General features: G+C 42.8%; 1 protein-coding gene across 1 annotated transcript in view; it reads left to right on the forward strand.

Annotated features, from left to right (window-relative positions):
* Positions 1–3,165: 3,165 nt before the first annotated feature.
* Positions 3,166–21,167, forward strand: part of LOC120978817 (dimethylaniline monooxygenase [N-oxide-forming] 2-like) — a 131,771-nt gene continuing 113,769 nt past the window's right edge. Inside the window, exons 1-2 of the mRNA XM_040407181.1 lie at positions 3,166–3,192; positions 16,311–16,448. Of these exons, the coding sequence (XP_040263115.1) occupies positions 16,317–16,448 (132 nt within the window). The 5' untranslated portion in view covers positions 3,166–3,192; positions 16,311–16,316. The remainder of the gene's footprint in view (positions 3,193–16,310; positions 16,449–21,167) is intronic.

Here is a 21,167-nt window from a genome sequence, read left to right on the forward strand (position 1 = left end):
ATGGCCTGTCACTACACTGCTTAATCTGCGATGTGCAAACTCGATGGAATTCAACATTGCACATGCTCGAGCATCTGTACGAGCAATGGAAAGCCGTGAACAATTTTGTCATGCACCATTGAGCCTCAGCAGCAGGGAGCATATGTTGCTTCGAGGTCAGGCAGTGGCAGCTCATCCAAGACTCCTGTCGGGTGCTGAAGCCCTTTCAAGATGCCACAAAGTTTGTCAGCAGGGACAACTGCGGCAGGAATGACATCATTCCTATCATATTTATCCTAGAAAACACTCTGGCACTCATGCAGCAGGGGAAACTGGTAGAAGAAGAGCAGCTGATGCATCTTGCTATCTGTCCTATAGCTGTTGGGGACACACAAAGGGAATCTTCCATGGAGGAGGACGACAACAAGGATGAGGATGATGAAGATGAGGATGAGAATCTGCGACTGCAAGAGGAGGAGGAGCAAGAGGATGATGATGAGGATGGCAGCAGCCAAGACACCCAGTAAGGGGAAGAGCCGGAAAGAAGTGGATACGCTGTTCAGAATCACCACACAGTGACAGGTGTATCGTTGACATCAAGCAGTCTGATGATAACTGGATAGCCATGCTTTTAGACCCATGCTACCAGGGCAAAATGGAGTAATGTCTTCCTCTGGCAGAAAGGGTGGGCAAATTACGTTACTACCAGGAAACACTGTGTACGCAGCTTGCTGCAGCTTACGGCTACCAGACGTCTTCTGTCTATAAGGTAGGCACCTCTCTGCACCCTGCAGTGTCACCTTCCTCGTACCACCATGAGCAGCAGCAGCCATTTCAGTCTCCTCAACATGATGGAACAGTTTTTTCATGTGCTGTGCCCAACCAGTCATCAAGCCAAAAGCTCCCACCTCAACACCCAGGTTCATGCCTACCTAATTTATGGCCAGTCTCTGTCACATACCCAGTTCCCTGACCTAATCGATTTCTGGGCAGGCAGACTGGAATAGTGGCCCGAACTGGCACAGCACACTCTCTATCTTCTTTCTTGTCCTTGTCATCTCGGAGAGGGTTTTCAGCACCACAGGGGTTTGTCAAAATGAACCAAGCCTGGATTCAGGAGGATTTTCTCACTGTTCAAGCTGATTCCGATGTATAGACCTCGCCTTGCTGGAGGTACCGCATCTTGCCACTGTTGCTGTCTGTCTAACTAACTACCATCACATTTTGTATGGCTTCTGCTGCAGCCTGCATCATGCCACTAATGCCTCTCAATCCTAAATTTACATGTACTAGATTCAGTTTTCAAATGGTTGAGGTTTGAAAACAAAATGGGGGGGGGGGGGGTTAAATTTCTTTAATCAGCATAAATGTATGTTATTATTGCATTAACAATGACATTTTCTCACAGCTCAGGCAGATTGATTCCAGATAAATAGGTCCCAACTTGCCAGAATTGGCCCATTTTGCCACTGCTGTTGTCTGTCTGTCTGCCTACCATTATGTTCTGTACAGCTGCTCCTCCTGCGGCCTGAATCAAGCCACTAATGCCTAAATCATCTGTTTACATGTGTTCACTTTCCACATGGTTAAAATGTTAAATTTTTGGGGGCAATTAAATTTCATTAAGCAGCATATGTATGTGATTACTGCATCAATAAATACATTTTCTCACAGCTTAGGCTGATTCTGATGAATAGACCTCACCTTGCTGTCGGTGCCCCATCTTGCCACGGTTGCTGTCTGTCTGCCTACCATCACGTTCTGCATCTTACCACTAACGCCTCAATCGTTAATTTACATATATACAGTTTCTACATGATTGAAATAATGACACACGTCATTACTGAATCAAACCTGATATTTTCTCATAGCTCAAGCTGATTGCGATGAATACATGATCTTGCTGCCGGTGCCCCATCTTGTCACTGTTGCTGTCTGTCTAACTAACATCACATTCTGTACGGCGGCTGCTGCTGCGGCCTGCATCATGCCACTTATTCCACTTTCCAACCATAATGTTCTGTATGGCTGCTGCGGCCTGCATCATGCCACTAATGCCACTTGCCAACTATCATGTTCCCCCAAGCCACTTTTTAATTATTATTATTTTTTTAACATTTGCCGCCGATAAGGGACAATTTTTGGAAACTTTGGAATACAGAATGAAAAAGCATAAGACATGTGTCGGTGTATTTTAAAACATGCTGTATGTCAACACTGTCAAATATGCAATTACCCATAGCTATGTATGTCAGTGTCAAGTCAGACAGCACTTACTATTGCTGACATAGTGTTCCAGAGCTTGGGGAAGGGGGGAAGAAAAAGAATTCATAAAAAAATTAACGAACAAAAAAAAATTATGAGTCCTAGGGGGCTAGAGGGGGTTATACACCAACTTTCAGGGCAATTGAAGCAACTTCGGTTTGGCCTGAAGCGATTCGGGTCCAAAGTGAACTCTTTCAAAAATTCGGCAAACCGGACCCAAGACGAACCTCGACTGGTTTTGTCATCTCTAGGAGTAACCAATTAAAAACCTTGCTTTACAATGTGCACCTTTTATGTTGGTCATTTTTTTTTGCTTTTCCTTCATGTATACTAAGAAAAGACCAAATGATAAATCAAAATGTTCCAAAATGTTGCACATAATAAATTTCCTCAACTGATCTTGACATCTGGCTACAGTTTAATAGCTTATCACAAAGTATTTTACTACAGAAAGTTATTTCTATGGAGTAAAGACATATTAGGCTTCGTTCACATGGTTCAGCCTTTCTATTCTCCGTTTAGGAGCAGGAGAATGGAAAGGACGGAGAAGGCATATAACTGAGCAAAACAGAGCCCACAGGCCCCATAGACTATAATGGGGTCCGTTATGTTTCCGCTCAGAAGATGATTTTGAAGTGGAGACAAAAGTCCTGCATGCACAACTTTTGTCTCCGCTTCAAAATCATCTTCTGAGCGGAAACATAACGGACCCCATTATAGTCTATGGGGTCCTTAGGCTCCGTTCTGCTCAGTTATGTGCCTTTTCCGTGCATTCCGTTCTCCTACGGAAAGGCTGAACGGTGATGTGAACGAAGCTTTAGAATGATTTCACATTATCTGCACTAGATGGTGTACAAGAGCTATAGAAGATAGAATCAAATAATGTGCTTTTACAATTCAAAGAGTTAGGCATTCATTGTGTTGACAGACCAACCGCAAGCAACTAAGGTAAGGTCTTGAAAATCACCTCTGTATTTTTACCTTTTAAAAATGCTTTATTTTGTGAGATTTTAACAAAATTTGATGGTGTTGTCATCAAATTATAGTGATATGTTTGTGTCTCCTTTGCATTGATCTGTATTAGTACTAATGTTTGCCATGGTTATTTGTTAGCAGCTTAGACTTTAAGGGCTCATGCACACAACAAAATCTTTATTATAATGTCTCAGTATATAGGCTATGACAAGGAGGCAGAGGTAGGGTGACCTGCCTATAACCGACTTCCTCTAGTGTGAGGCACGATATCGTCACTGGAACCTACGGTCCTGCCTAGGCCGTCCACCTCTAGGTTGAGGGGCAGCGTGCTGGTGTGCAAACACATCGGCGCTGTAATTGGCAGCCATTGTCATAGCCTCAAGTAAACATCAATATTAGAGGCTGTGGGCTCCATTCATGGTGCATGTTGCTCCTGATGAAGTGCACGTTTAGTGCATGGAAACGCTTTGAGCACTAACCATTGAGGATAGTGTCAGGGGAATCGGTGCTCTAGACACACCAGTCGGAGTCAGTGGCTCTTACCCTGTCATAGTCCTGCACCTGTATCGTGTCAGTGCAGTGGATGTCTGCGTGCTGACAACCACTGTTAGGAGTGATACCTGGTGCTATATTTGGTACCAGATATCCAGCTATACAGTACTTCACCCAGTTCTCACACCTAGGACCCTGTGGTGTGTTGCCCCCTCAGTGTTGGTGGGTTTTAGTTTGTGGGATCCACCGTTCACTCTGCTCCAGTGCAGTTCCGCCTTTACTAGTGTGGTTATTATGATGGTGGTCCCATAAATCAGTGACGGTACAAGTAGCTTCTCCGTGCAGTTTGGGTAGACACCCCTATATTTTACTGAGACATTATAATAAAGATTTTGTTATTTTGTTTTAGCGTCCTTTTCCATACATATATTTATTCATTTGTTCAATAGGACGCATACCCTTTACACCACTCTCTAGTTTTTTGCTCATGCACACAACCATGTGCTGGCTGGTCCCGTGCTGCGGACTGAAAATTGCGGTCCACAATGCACAGGCACCAACTGTTGTCACGGATGGTGTACAGGAAACAAGACAATACAATATGAACAATGACTCACTGGATCCACAACTAAGGAACAAAAGGGAGACCCCTGCAAGAGACCTGCCGCTCTCCCTTATTGCTCAGCCTATGCGACCACCCCAAAGGTGGATGGGCGCATATCCACGTACCTCGACTATCTTACACCTGATGACCCTACAATAGTGAAGGGACACGGCACCGGCTCCCTACACAGACACGGAGGGAGTCAGGGTCACCTGGATCCAGAAAACAGAAAATACTAAATACATAAACAGAACTTATCTTGCAGACGACTGGGGACTGTGGACTGAGAACTAGGAACAGCATGCACACACACTCCAGGAAGTTGTATAAGCCGCACACTACTGCATTCTGGGGAGGAACTTAAAGGGCAGCAATCAGTCCAACTGCATGACAGCTGAGATAGACTAACGAGATGAGGAACTTAACCAAAACAAAGAAACTCAAGGAGGAGGATCTGGAAAGCTCCTGTCAGAGCTTCTCAACTGTCTGGTTGTGACAACTGTGGGGCCGCTGCATGCCGGTAGTGCATGCCCTAATTTTTTGCGGTGCGGAGGCACGGACAGAAAACCCACGGAAGCACTCCATAGTGCTTCTGTGGGGTTCAGATCCGTGCCTCCGTTCCGCACTGCATCTCTCGGATTGCGGACCCATTCAAGTGAATGGGTCTGCATCCGTGATGCAGGGTGCACACGGCCGGTGCCTGTGTATTGCGGACACACTGTATGCGGGCCACAATATGGCCATGGCAACGGCCGTGTGCATGAGCCCTAAGGCTGAGTTTTCACATTTAAGTTTTTTATGCAGTTTTTGATGCCAAAGTCAGGAGGTGATTAAAAAAAAACTAAAAAACTCGGGAGTCCTTTACTATGGGATATACGCCAATTTCCTCGCATTTATCTGCGACTTTTCCCCGCTCATACAAGGACTAAAAAACGGGCGGGGCGTGGAAAGCGATGCGTCGGCATACCCGTCTCATTTAGGCTGGGTTCACACTTGAGCGTTTTACAGCGCGTTCGAACGCGCTGTAAAACGCTCAACACATGAAAACCAATGCTTCCCTATGGCCCTGGCTCTCACTTGAGCGTTTTACAGCGCGTTTGAACGCGCTGAAAAACGCCCTACGCTCAAACAAGTTCTTGAGCTTCTTTGGGGCGTTTTGATGCGCGTTTGTGGCCATAGGACACTGCAGTCAATCACACAAACGCGCGTCAAACGCGCGTTTACTATTGCAAAAAAACGCGCGACAAAAACGCGCGACAAAAACGCGCGTTAATCGCGCATATCAAATACGCTCAGGTCTGAACCCAGCCTTATTATTTTGTACACCAGTTTTAGGCATAGAAAATGGTCTAAATTTAAGCCAGCAAGGAAACTGGCTTACATTTAGACTGGCGGTGGATTCGAGGCCGGCACCTCTTCATAACTTCAGTCGATCCACCGTCAGGGCAAGGGGTTATTAAGGCCAGCCTCTAAAATGCCGCTCTTAATAAATGACCCACTCAATCTTTCCTTTAGACATATCCCGCAAGTTTTCAAACAGCCTCCAAGTGCTGCCAAGCTTTTTTTTTTTCTTTTTATCTTGGTGCTTATTTCAGCTTGCATACAGGAATTTTTTCTCTGCTGTTTTTGGTGGAATCTTCTACAGAAGCCCTGAGCAGAGGTAGAAGAAAAGCACCACATCCAGAGCATGCAATAATTTGAATAAAATGCCAACAGACAAAAACAAATGGCAGAAATCTTAAAAAGTCACTGCAAAAATTCAGATACAGTGGGGGAAATAATTATTTGACCCCTCACTGATTTTGTAAGTTTGTCCAATGACAAAGAAATGAAAAGTCTCAGAACAGTATCATTTCAATGGTAGGTTTATTGTAACAGTGGCAGATAGCACATCAAAAGGAAAATCGAAAAAATAACTTTAAATAAAAGATAGCAACTGATTTGCATTTCATTGAGTGAAATAAGTATTTGAACCCCTACCAACCATTAAGAGTTCTGGCTCCCACAGAGTGGTTAGACACTTCTACTCAATTAGTCACCCTCATTAAGGACACCTGTCTTAACTAGTCACCTGTATAAAAGACACCTGTCCACAGAATCAATCAATCAAGCAGACTCCAAACTCTCCAACATGGGAAAGACCAAAGAGCTGTCCAAGGATGTCAGAGACAAAATTGTAGACCTGCACAAGGCTGGAATGGGCTACAAAACCATTAGCAAGAAGCTGGGAGAGAAGGTGACAACTGTTGGTGCGATTGTTCGAAAATGGAAGGAGCACAAAATGACCATCAATCGACCTCGCTCTGGGGCTCCACGCAAGATCTCACCTCGTGGGGTGTCAATGGTTCTGAGAAAGGTGAAAAAAGCATCCTAGAACTACACGGGAGGAGTTAGTTAATGACCTCAAATTAGCAGGGACCACAGTCACCAAGAAAACCATTGGAAACACATTACACCGCAATGGATTAAAATCCTGCAGGGCTCGCAAGGTCCCCCTGCTCAGGAAGGCACATGTGCAGGCCGTCTGAAGTTTGCCAATGAACACCTGAATGATTCAGAGAGTGACTGGGAGAAGGTGCTGTGGTCTGATGAGACCAAAATAGAGCTCTTTGGCATTAACTCAACTCGCTGTGTTTGGAGGAAGAAAAATGCTGCCTATGACCCCCAAAACACCGTCCCCACCGTCAAGCATGGGGGTGGAAATATTTTGCTTTGGGGGTGTTTTTCTGCTAAGGGCACAGGACAACTTATTCGCATAAACGGGAAAATGGACGGAGCCATGTATCGTGAAATCCTGAGCGACAACCTCCTTCCCTCTGCCAGGAAACTGAAAATGGGTCGTGGATGGGTGTTCCAGCACGACAATGACCCAAAACATACAGCAAAGGCAACAAAGGAGTGGCTCAAGAAGAAGCACATTAAGGTCATGGAGTGGCCTAGTCAGTCTCCGGACCTTAATCCAATCGAAAACCTATGGAGGGAGCTCAAGCTCAGAGTTGCACAGAGACAGCCTCGAAACCTTAGGGATTTAGAGATGATCTGCAAAGAGGAGTGGACCAACATTCCTCCTAAAATGTGCGCAAACTTGGTCATCATTACAAGAAACGTTTGACCTCTGTGCTTGCAAACAAGTGTTTTGCCACCAAGTATTAAGTCTTTTTTGTTAGAGGGTTCAAATACTTATTTCACTCAATGAAATGCAAATCAGTTGCTATCTTTTATTTAAAGTTATTTTTTCGATTTTCCTTTTGATGTGCTATCTGCCACTGTTACAATAAACCTACCATTGAAATGATACTGTTCTGAGACTTTTCATTTCTTTGTCATTGGACAAACTTACAAAATCAGTGAGGGGTCAAATAATTATTTCCCCCACTGTATATGAATCCACCGTGCCTGGAAAGTGTCTTGATCTCAATTTATTTTATTGTCCATGGAAGATGATGTGGAGGAGACAGATAAACACCTGGTGTGGGAACCAGAATGACACAAATCTGAAGGTGTGAAAAGGACCTGGCATTGTTGCTGTGGTGCTACCCCAGTGAGCCACAAAAGACACAGATAATTTCAATTTTAAAGAATTTTTTTTAAAAATTAACAGCTGGGCAGAAGTATGATTATCATACAAGATAATAAAATTTTGGTGAAAGTGCACAACTGCACTAAGTGGTATGGCAGTAACTACACCGTTAGCTACTTGGCCAGGTGGGGGTTCAACTTGCACACAGCTGGTCAAGAATAGTTATCTCACGGCTATACATTCCATTATGGATATCTCACGATGGAGTGGAGAACAAAGAAAAGGAGAATGATGATGACAAAAACACTGTACTGCACATGGATGCAGGTTGGCTGCCACAAAGAAGACCAGGAGAAGCAGGGCAGACTTGTTTAATTCGGAATGCTGGCCATTAATGTTGAGCGAGCATGCTCGGCCGAACAGAAGTTCAGCTTGAGCATCGCTATGCTTGGCACATCACAGTGTTCGGCCGAATACTGTGTATGCTTGAGCACAATTGAACACTGCAAATCAATGGGATACCCAAACATTAAGCCAGGCACCCCATGCTCTGAAGAAGCGAGGGTGTCTGGTTCACAGAAAAAGGTTAGAAATTGATGGAAACTCCACCAAAATGGTTTGAAAACAGCATGGGAAGGATGTCTGGATGCATCTTGGACTCCCATTACCTATAACATACAATAGACAACCACACAAAGGCTATATGCCAAAAGCCAGGTATGTGCAAGCCAACAATCTATCCATGAAACAGATACAGTCAGCATACTTTACAATGGCAGCCTCGTGCACTATGAGACATTCAAAACCAGCTCTCATCTGACTGAGAGCCAGTAAGCCTCAAAGTTGCTTCATAACTGTTGGATGGCTTGGGTGGACCTGCGCACCTAGCTCATTATCATTAGGGTGACAAAAAGTTTCCATAAATTTCTAACCTTTTTTTGTAAACCAGACACCATCTCCTCTTCAGAGCAGGCGGTACCTGGTTTAATGCTTGGGTTCTCCCATTTGCTTCTATTGTGCTCGGGTGCTCATTAGAGCACCCGAGCATCCCGATGTGTTCGGCCATAGCACCCGAGCACTTTGGCGCTCGATCAACACTACTGGCCATTTCTATTTTCCCACATGATCTGATACTACTGCTTCATCAGCTACAATAGAGCCCTGGTACCCATGTTTGTGTTTGAACGTCCACGACTCATAATATTTTAATTTTGCATATCTCGCACATGGCTGTGGTTTTGTTTGTCAGCCTTGTGCAGAAAAACATCATACCAGAGTTTCGTGCACAGAGCTAGAGGCAGCTGAATTTGGAGTAGGTCTGACTTGTTTTGAGCCTGCGCTCATAGTATCAGTGTCATGACTGCTTCCTGAGCTGACCAGAATATAAGCACATCTGGCCCTGACAGTTTTTGGGAGGTTCTGGCAGTATATTGCCAGTGGGCCATGAAAGACATGGAGTGTGAAAAGGACCTGGCCTTTTTATGGTTGCTGCTGCCATCACCCTCCTTCTCTGATGTCATCTTCTCCTTAGCACCCCAATCCAGCTCCCAGATCCAGATCAGGCTGTCAGCATCTGAGCTAATTAGGGCAGGTCCTCCCAGGGTCATGTGATCCTCCATTTCTTCCATGCTGTGGTTTTCTCTGGCAATTCTCACAGTAAAATGGCGCTGGGCGCCATTTTAACTCAATTCATTCAAAACAAATCACCAGAATTTCCGATTTGTTTGGCAGACAAATTTTTGTGAAAATTTTAAAATACATAAAAAGCATTAAAAAACAGTGCAGTGGTTAATCAGACTGTTATGACCAGCTACCATCCTTTCAAGAAAAGGTATATATGTTGCTGTTACTTTGACATAACTAATGCTGTCTTGGTTTCATAGGGGTTTTCCGAGACTTTAATACTGATGACCTACCCTCTCAATATGTCATCAGCAGGGGGATAGCTAGGGGCAGATTGGCCATAGTCCCAACAGGGAAATTTGCCAGTGAGCCGATACCCAGGGGGCCACTCAAGCCCTTTTGATGGCCGCAGGCAAGGTACATAATGATCTAATTTCAATGATCTAGATGACACCCTATATACACACACCACACAATATAGATGACACCCTACATATATACACAGATACACCGCACTATAGATGACACCCTATGTACACACTCCCCACTATAGATGACACCCTATATACACACAGCACTATATAGATGATCCCTATACACACATCACAGAGTATATAGATGACCCCTATACACCCTCTCCACACAGTACAGATGTAGCAGAGTTAACACACAAACTCTCAGCTTACATTTCTTGACTCATCCTGTTATTTTGATTAGATATCACGTCTCATAAAGCATGTGTGTTAACTCTACTAAATCTATATATAGATGATATATACACACACCCCACACACCCCCATAAACACATCACACAGTATATAGATTACCCCTATACACCCCCCCCCACACAGTATATAGATGACCCCTGTACACACATCACACAGTATATAGATGACCCCTAAACACACATCACACAGTATATAGATGACCCCTATATACACGTCACACAGTATATAGATGACCCCTGTACACACATCACACAGCATATAGATGACTCCTATACACACATCACACAGTATCTAGATGACCCCTATACACATACCACATAGTATAGAGATGACCCTTATACACACATCACACAGTATAAAGATGACTCCTATAAACACATCACGTAGTATATAGATGACCCCTATACACACATCACACAGTATAAAGATGACCCCTATACACACACTCCACACAGTATATAGATGACCCCAATACACACATCACACAGTATATAGTTGACCCTTATACACACATCACATAGTATATAGATGACCCCTATACACACAACACACAGTATATAGATGACCCCCTGTACATACATCACATAGTATATAGATGACTCCTATACACACGACACACAGTATATAGATGACCTCTATACACACATCACACAGTATATAGATGACCCTTATACACACATCACACAGTATATAGATGACCCCTATACACACACTCCACACAGTATATAGATGACCACTATACACACACATCCCACAGTATATAGATGACCCCTATACACACATCACACAGTATATAGATGACCCTTATACACACCACACAGTATATAGATGACCACTATACACACACATCCCACAGTATATAGATGACCCCTATACACACATCACACAGTATATAGATGACCCTTATACACACCACACAGTATATAGATGACCCCTATACACCCCCCACACAGTACACTGCGTGCAGAATTATTAGGCAAATGAGTATTTTGACCACATCATCCTCTTTATGTATGTTGTCTTACTCCAAGCTGTATAGGCTCGAAAGCCTACTACCAATTAAGCATATTAGGTGATGTGCATCTCTGTAATGAGAAGGAAAATAGTGAGATATCTTGCAGAGGGATGCAGCACCCTTAAAATTGCAAAGCTTCTGAAGCGTGATCATCGAACAATCAAGCGTTTCATTCAAAATAGTCAACAGGGTCGCAAGAAGCGTGTGGAAAAACCAAGGCGCAAAATAACTGCCCATGAACTGAGAAAAGTCAAGCGTGCAGCTGCCAAGATGCCACTTGCCACCAGTTTGGCCATATTTCAGAGCTGCAACATCACTGGAGTGCCCAAAAGCACAAGGTGTGCAATACTCAGAGACATGGCCAAGGTAAGAAAGGCTGAAAGATGACCACCACTGAACAAGACACACAAGCTGAAACGTCAAGACTGGGCCAAGAAATATCTCAAGACTGATTTTTCTAAGGTTTTATGGACTGATGAAATGAGAGTGAGTCTTGATGGGCCAGATGGATGGGCCCGTGGCTGGATTGGTAAAGGCCAGAGAGCTCCAGTCCGACTCAGACGCCAGCAAGGTGGAGGTGGAGTACTGGTTTGGGCTGGTATCATCAAAGATGAGCTTGTGGGGCCTTTTCGGGTTGAGGATGGAGTCAAGCTCAACTCCCAGTCCTACTGCCAGTTTCTGGAAGACACCTTCTTCAAGCAGTGGTACAGGAAGAAGTCTGCATCCTTCAAGAAAAACATGATTTTCATGCAGGACAATGCTCCATCACACGCGTCCAAGTACTCCACAGCGTGGCTGGCAAGAAAGGGTATAAAAGAAGAAAATCTAATGACATAGCCTCCTTGTTCACCTGATCTGAACCCCATTGAGAACCTGTGGTCCATCATCAAATGTGAGATTTACAAGGAGGGAAAACAGTACACCTCTCTGAACAGTGTCTGGGAGGCTGTGGTTGCTGCTGCACGCAATGTTGATGGTGAACAGATCAAAACACTGACAGAATCCATGGATGGCAGGCTTTTGAGTGTCCTTGCAAAGAAAGGTGGCTATATTGGTCACTGATTTGTTTTTGTTTTGTTTTTGAATGTCAGAAATGTATATTTGTGAATGTTGAGATGTTATATTGGTTTCACTGGTAAAAATAAATAATTAAAATGGGTATATATTTGTTTTTTGTTAAGTTGCCTAATAATTATGCACAGTAATAGTCACCTGCACACACAGATATCCCCCTAAAATAGCTAAAACTAAAAACAAACTAAAAACTACTTCCAAAAATATTCAGCTTTGATATTAATGAGTTTTTTGGGTTCATTGAGAACATGGTTGTTGTTCAATAATAAAATTAATCCTCAAAAATACAACTTGCCTAATAATTCTGCACTCCCTGTATAAAGATGATCCCTATACACACACCCTACACAGTATATAGATGACCCCCCATAAACACATCACACAGTATATAGATGACCCCTATACACACATCACACAGTATGTAGATAACCCCAATACACACATCACAAAGTATATAGATGACCCCTATACACAAATTACACAGTATATAGATGACCCTTATACACACCCTACACAGTATATAGATGACCTTATACACCCCCCACAAAGTATATAGATGACCCCTATACACACACTCCACACAGTATATAGATGACCCCTATACACAAACATCACAGACCCCAATACACACATCACACAGTATATAGATGACCCCTATACACACATCACACAGCATATAGATGACCCCTATACACACATCACACAATATATAGATGACCCCTATACACACACCCCACACAGTATATAGATGACCCCTATACACACACCCCACACAGTATATAGATGACCCTTATACACACATCACACAGTATATAGATGACCCCTATACACACATCACACAGTATAGAGATTACCCTTATACACATATCACACAATATATAGATGACCCCTATACACACACATAGAGATGACCCCTATATACACATCCCACACATAACGATGTACCCTATACACATGTAATTTCCCGGAGTGCCATTACTACTTTTTTGGCACCTTGCTACCATCTCCTATGTGGTAATGCATAACATCTAATATAATTTATGTCATCGCCTAATAATGTGCATATTCATTCGTGAAACTGCTTATGTTCATGCAATTACCTGGTCCATCAGAAGATGGCGGCAGCATTGGCAGAGATAGTTTCTCTGGAGATGAACCTTCTGGTTCCTTCCAGCCCTCTTTAGAGAGGGAGGAGTTTAGTTAGTGAGTAGGGGTTGTGTGAGGAGTCTTGTCTGACTTAACCCCTGCTAGGGGAAGGCAGCAGGCCTGGTCCTATCTGGACAGGTACTGTTAGTCCTACACCAGCCTTATCACTAGAGGTTGGGCACATCCAAGCTGAAGCTAGAGCTTAAGGTACTCCAAAGCCAGGACAAGAAGTTCCTAGGATTAAAGATAAAGTAAGAGACAGACTACAGCTAACCTAAGTTCCAGGAGAAGAGGAAGAGTTTCCTATTTATCCAGCCAAAGCATAGCAGAGCTGAGATTGTTGCAGAGAAGCATTTAACTGCCAGAGTTAAGCCAATACCTGCTGATGACCAAGATATCGTTTGTAAACTGTTTGGATTACCAGTTCATGCCAAGTAGAAGCAACTGTTCAACGTTACTACAAAGTATGGAATCCATTTATTCTACGTATTCCTCATCCAAGTTCACTTACCCTTTTGCACTGCTTCGGACCACACCACGTTTGGGATCCACAGATATCCAGGTAGGAACACCGTGACACAGGTATATAACATCTGCAGAGACTGTAGGCCACCCTGCACCACTCTGGAATTCCTACCCTGGGTACCAACATTACCATCTACAAAAGGGAGCCTTGTGCTTCCGCTGCTGAACCGCAGCTGGCATCACGTTTACTTGCTCTATAAAAGGGACATATTTTGTATGCAAGAGATACCCCAGGCCGGGCCTTGTGTGCCTGAGGTCACTGCACACACATCACATTGATGACACTTACCCTCTCCACACCCACTTCAGTCCTCCTCCTGTGCCCTGCTTGGCTGAAGGACTTTGAGCAGGTGACTGTGACATCACCAAAGGTCCTGCAGGTTTCTGCTGTGTACAGCTTGTAGCCCTGCCCACTGTCCAGTCCTAAGCTCACTGCTGGATTGCTGGGGGAGGGTCTTGCTGCTGGATCTGGAGGAGAGGCATCCCATGCAGGAGAAGAAACTGCCCAGGTAGCACAACCCTGAGCACAGCCTGGAGCAAACCAAAGAGATGGGGAGAATAAAGCAATGACAGCTCTTCTCTCCCCCACCTCCTGCAGACTAGTGAGCGCTTGCATAATGGAAGCATACACTAGTATTCGCTTTATAAGATGCACTGCATCTTATAAAATGAAAAATAAGTAATTAGCAGTTCAGTTCATAACTGTGACCTCTGCGATCCCTAAGACTGGATTCTTCTATCAGCCTTTCCTAGGCCAGTGATTACACGCTCATCGGTCACGCGATCTAGGCGCAGCTCAGCCCCATTTAAATAAAGGGGGTTGAGCATGATATCAAGCACAGCTGCTATATAATGTTCGGCAATGTATTTGGTAAGGCTACTTTCACACCTGCGTTCGGTGCGGATCCGTCTTGTATCTGCACAGACTGATCTGCACCGATAATGCAAACGCTTGTATCCGTTCATAACGGATTCGTTTGCATTATTCATTAAAAAAAAAGTCTAAGTCAAAACGGATCCGTCCTGACTTACATTGAAAGTCAATGGGAGATCAGATCCGTTTTCAATTGCACCATATTGTGTCAGTGAAAACGGATCCGTCCCCATTGACTTACATTGTAAGTCAGGACGGATCCGTTTGGCTCTGCATCGTCAGGCGGACAACAAAACGCTGCAAGCTGCGTTTTAGTGTCTGTCTCAAAAGCGAAATACAGGCGCAACAGAGACCAAACGCAGCCAAATTGATGCATTCTGAACAGATCCTTATCCATTTAGAATGCATTGGGACTGAACTGATCCGTTTTGGGCCGCTTGTGAGAGCCCTGAAACGGATCTCACAAGTGGACCCAGAAACGCCAGTGTGAAAGTAGCCTAAGCTGTGAGAATGCCGCGACGCTCACAGAAGTGACGCTGCCTTCGCAAACAGCTGATTGGCGGGTGTCCTGGACCCCCAATGATCCGATACTGAGGACCTATCCAGAGAATAGGTCATCATCAGTATTAAAGTAATAGAAAACCCTTTTAAAGAGCTTGATAGGGGTTGGATACAGTCCTAGGAGACCTCAGATTGGTATGTTTGACTTTTCATGGCAATTGAGGCACTTTCAATTCAGGTTGAACTTCAGACCCAAATCGAATCTGACTATTGACTCATGCAAATTGAACTTAAAACGAATTTCAAGAAAAATGTTCATCTATGCCATCCACAGTATGACAACTGAGTCACCAATCCCCCCCCCCCCCCCCCCCCCGCCCCTCTCCTGATCTTCTTAGCTGAATTACAATCAACCAAAGTTCAATAAGAGGGAATTTATCAACTGACATGCCTTGATCTAGTTTGTGGTGGCGTGATCAGCAGTTCCATACTCCAGTAGCTGGCATACATTTCAGATGCAACCTGAACCAGAAAACTGGTATTAGTAGTCTTAAATCTTTTAAGGCTCTGCCCTTCACACCCTCATCCTTTAATTTTAATATTTTTTTTACAAAAGGGGAAAACATGGCATAAGATGATAAAAAGTGGCAAACTTTTCTACATCAGGCATAGGACCTTAAATAAGTGTCCCCCTCATTGTATTGACAGGTTAAGTAGATCCCTTTAAAAGTTATTCTTATATGCATTGTTCCCCTCATTGGGGACATAGGAACCATATCAGGAAATGCATTCTGTGTGAAGCACTGGATAATGTCAGCGCTGTGAATAGTTCCTTTGTATGTCAATTTTACCAAGTGGTTTTTCACAGTATAAGTTTACATTTACCAGGGTTAGGCTTTATTAGCCCCCCCCTGTTAATATGTTTGAGTTTATTGCGGCTAGTGTGTAAACTATTCATTAAAGAATTTGCTGTATTTCTTTATTTTCAGAACACTATGGCTAAGACAGTGGCTATAATTGGTGCAGGTTGCAGTGGACTTGCAGCCATTAAATGTTGCCTGGAAGACGGTCTTACACCCACATGCTTTGAGAAAAGTGAGGACATTGGTGGGCTATGGCGATACACAGTAAGTAGAATTGTACATTAAGAACCATGGAATTTTTACATGATTAAGCTTTTAAACTAAATCTGGAAGTTCAGTTTTTATCAAGATTTCAATGAGATTACCCAGAGTAAAGGTTGAAGAAATAGGTGCCAATTTCAGCAGGTGGACATTGAAAGAGTAACTGATCTGGGACAATCTCTAGTTTCTATTGTAGTGGAAATTAAACAAGTCAGATCAATGAACAAATGTAACTGTTAGAGATGAGCGAATCAAAATTGACAAAGTGGAATTCGATCCGAATTTTAGGAAAAATTTGATTTGCACCGAATCCAAATTTCCTCACGCTTCGTGGTAACGACTCACATTTTTTCCTAAAATGGCTGCTGCATGTGTGAGGACATGGAGCAAGGAACTCTGGGAAGGCTGGATCACTCACAATGCCATGCATGCAGCCAATCAGCAGCCAGCCAGCCCTGTGATGTCACAGCCCTATAAATAGCTTTAGCCATCTTAGATTCTTCCATTTTCCAGTGTACTTTAGTGCAGGGAGAAACGTCAGCAGGCGCTAGGGACAGTGATAGGAAAAACTTCATTGTGCTAAATAAACGATTTACAAGTGCAGGGAAAGATTATTCAAGGTGTAGGGAAAGGATAGGGAGGAATCATTCCACAGCATTTATGTTGAACAGGGTTCAGTAGGGGAAGTTACAGCCTGGGTAATAGAAACAATCCTATTACACCTTGCTGCACTGACTGGGGATCCAAATTGCCATTATACAGCTCTGTAATTCCAGCAAACCATTCTTGTTATTGGGGTGCAAGTGCTGTTTGATACAGCCATTAACAAGGTTTATTACAAGTAGATATTTCTATGTCTTAATTGCTCTTGTGTGGTGCAGTTATATGTTCTAAAGCATTTTTTGGCTTGTATTAGTGGTAAAAAAAGGTCTTAATAGCTGCTGTGTTGTGAAGTCAGAAAATGACAGCCCTTTTTGTCGTGTAATAGGGGCAAAATAAAAATATATTCGCCGTTCAGTGGTGCAGTTATATGTTCTAAAGCTCTTTTTGTTGTGTATTAATGGCAAAAATAAAAATATATTTGCCATTCAGCGGTGCAGTTATATGTTCTAAAGCCTTCTGTGGCGTGTATAGGTGAAAAGAAATAAGGGCCAATTAGCTGTTCAGCGGTGCAGATATATGTTCCAAAGCCCTTTTTGTCATGAAATACAGGGAGTGCAGAATTATTAGGCAAGTTGTATTTTTGAGGATTAATTTTATTATTGAACAACAACCATGTTCTCAATGAACCCAAAAAACTCATTAATATCAAAGCTGAATATTTTTGGAAGTAGTTTTTAGTTTGTTTTTAGTTTTAGCTATTTTAGGGGGATATCTGTGTGTGCAGGTGACTATTACTGTGCTTAATTATTAGGCAACTTAACAAAAAAAAAATATATACCCATTTCAATTATTTATTTTTACCAGTGAAACCAATATAACATCTCAACATTCACAAATATACATTTCTGACATTCAAAAACAAAACAAAAACAAATCAGTGACCAATATAGCCACCTTTCTTTGCAAGGACACTCAAAAGCCTGCCATCCATGGATTCTGTCAGTGTTTTGATCTGTTCACCATCAACATTGCGTGCAGCAGCAACCACAGCCTCCCAGACACTGTTCAGAGAGGTGTACTGTTTTCCCTCCTTGTAAATCTCACATTTGATGATGGACCACAGGTTCTCAATGGGGTTCAGATCAGGTGAACAAGGAGGCCATGTCATTAGATTTTCTTCTTTTATACCCTTTCTTGCCAGCCACGCTGTGGAGTACTTGGACGCGTGTGATGGAGCATTGTCCTGCATGAAAATCATGTTTTTCTTGAAGGATGCAGACTTCTTCCTGTACCACTGCTTGAAGAAGGTGTCTTCCAGAAACTGGTAGTAGGACTGGGAGTTGAGCTTGATTCCATCCTCAACCCGAAAAGGCCCCACAAGCTCATCTTTGATGATACCAGCCCAAACCAGTACTCCACCTCCACCTTGCTGGCGTCTGAGTCGGACTGGAGCTCTCTGCCCTTTACCAATCCAGCCACGGGCCCATCCATCTGGCCCATCAAGACTCACTCTCATTTCATCAGTCCATAAAACCTTAGAAAAATCAGTCTTGAGATATTTCTTGGCCCAGTCTTGACGTTTCAGCTTGTGTGTCTTGTTCAGTGGTGGTCGTCTTTCAGCCTTTCTTACCTTGGCCATGTCTCTGAGTATTGCACACCTTGTGCTTTTGGGCACTCCAGTGATGTTGCAGCTCTGAAATATGGCCAAACTGGTGGCAAGTGGCATCTTGGCAGCTGCACGCTTGACTTTTCTCAGTTCATGGGCAGTTATTTTGCGCCTTGGTTTTTCCACACGCTTCTTGCGACCCTGTTGACTATTTTGAATGAAACGCTTGATTGTTCGATGATCACGCTTCAGAAGCTTTGCAATTTGAAGAGTGCTGCATCCCTCTGCAAGATATCTCACTATTTTTGACTTTTCTGAGCCTGTCAAGTCCTTCTTTTGACCCATTTTGCCAAAGGAAAGGAAGTTGCCTAATAATTATGCACACCTAATATAGGGTGTTGATGTCATTAGACCACACCCCTTCTCATTACAGAGATGCACATCACCTAATATGCTTAATTGGTAGTAGGCTTTCGAGCCTATACAGCTTGGAGTAAGACAACATGCATAAAGAGGATGATGTGGTCAAAATACTCATTTGCCTAATAATTCTGCACTCCCTGTAGTGTCAAAATAAAAATATATTTGCCGTTCACCGGTGCAGTTATTTGTTCTAAAGCCCTTTTTGTCATGTATTAGTGGCAAAAATAAAAATATATTTGCCGTTCAGCGGTGCAGTTATATGTTCTAAAGCCTTCTGTGGCGTGTATAGGTGAAAAAAATAAGAGCCTATTAGCTGTTCAGCGTTGCAGATATATGTTCTAAAGCCTTTTTTATCGTGTAATATTGGCAAAATAAAAATATATTTGCAGCACAGCGGTGCAGTTATATGTTCTAAAGCCCTTTTTGTTGTGTAATAATGGCAAAATGTAAATATATTTGCCATTCAGCGGTGCAGTTATATATTCAAAAGCCTTCTGTGGCTTGTATAAGTTGGAAAAAATAAGGGCCTATTTGCCGTTAACATGTTCAGGACCTTGGACGAGAATGCTCGTCCTAACTGGCCGTTACTTAATGCCTTAGGACGAGCATTCTCGTCTTAGGGTTAACCAGCTGCTCCACACGCGCTGCCCAATCAGCAGCAGGGGCCCGGCTGATACTGACAGCCGGGCCCCTGCTGTATCTGCCAGCTTCGGTGAAAACACAGATGCCGGCGGATTAACCCCTTGTATGCCGCGGTCATGGCAGCTTGTACATCCCCATTGGGTCCCCATGCTGTGGTGATAGATGGTTAGTATGGCAGCCCTGATGCCTTGCACAGGCATTGGGACTGCCAGCTACAGAAGCCCAAGAGATCCAGACCCAGGGCTGTGTCTCCTAGGCAACTGTCAGTGTCTTACAGTGTAAAGGACTGACAGTTCAATACAGCACAATACAGATGTATTGTGCTGTATTGAAACAGGGATCAGACCCTGAAATGTTGAAGTCCCATAGTGGGACAAACATTTTTTTTTTAAAGTGAAATAAAAGTGTTTTCAACAATAAAAAAAATTAAGTTTCAATAAAAAAAAACTTCCCCATAAAAAGAGACCGTAAAAACTAGAAAAAATAAATAAAAAACACACAAATTAAATATCGCCGCGTCTGTAAAAACCTGCTCTATAAAAATATCCCATGATCAAACCCTGGTCGACACTGTAAAAAACTGTGCTAAAAAAAGCCATTTTTGTCACCTTTTATCACAAAAAGTGTAATACCAAGCGATCAAAAAGTCATATGTACCCAAAAATAATACCAATCAAACCGTCATCTCATCCCACAAAAAATGAGTCCCTACATAAGACAATCAGCCAAAAAATAAAAAATAAATGGTTTTCAGAAAATGGAGACATAAAAACATAATTTTTTTGCTTCAAAAATGCTTTTATTGTTTAAAAACAAAATATATTTTAAAAAACAGATATAATAGGTATCGCCGCGTCCGTAACGACCTGTTCTATGAAAATATCACATGAGGTAACCTGTCTGGTGAACACCGTAAAAAAAATAAAAAAAACTGTGCCAAAAAGCCATTTTTTATCACCTTACTTCTCAAAAAGTGTAATACCAAGCGATCAAAAAGTCATATGTACCCAAAAATAATACCAACCAAACAATCATCTCATCCTACAAAAAATGAGTCCCTACATAAGACAATCGGCCAAAAAAGAAAAAAGTAATGGCTTTCAGAAAATGGAGACATAAAAACATAATTTTTTTGTTTCAAAAATGCTTTTATTGTTTAAAACCAAAATATATTTAAAAAATCTGACATATTAGGTATCGCCGCGTCCGTTACGGACGCGGTCGTTACGACCTGTTCTATAGAAATATCACATGAAGTAACTTGCCTGGTGAACACCGTAATAAATAAAAAATAAAAAGTGTGCCAAAAAGCCCTTTTTTAGCACCTTACATCTCAAAAGGTGTAATACCAAGTGATTAAAAAGTCATATGTACCCAAAAATAATACCAATTAAACCATAATCTTATCCCGCAAAAAATGAGTACCTACATAAGACAATTGGCCAAAA

Source organism: Bufo bufo, chromosome 9 (assembly GCF_905171765.1).
Source record: "Bufo bufo chromosome 9, aBufBuf1.1, whole genome shotgun sequence".
NCBI classification, from domain to species: domain Eukaryota; kingdom Metazoa; phylum Chordata; class Amphibia; order Anura; family Bufonidae; genus Bufo; species Bufo bufo.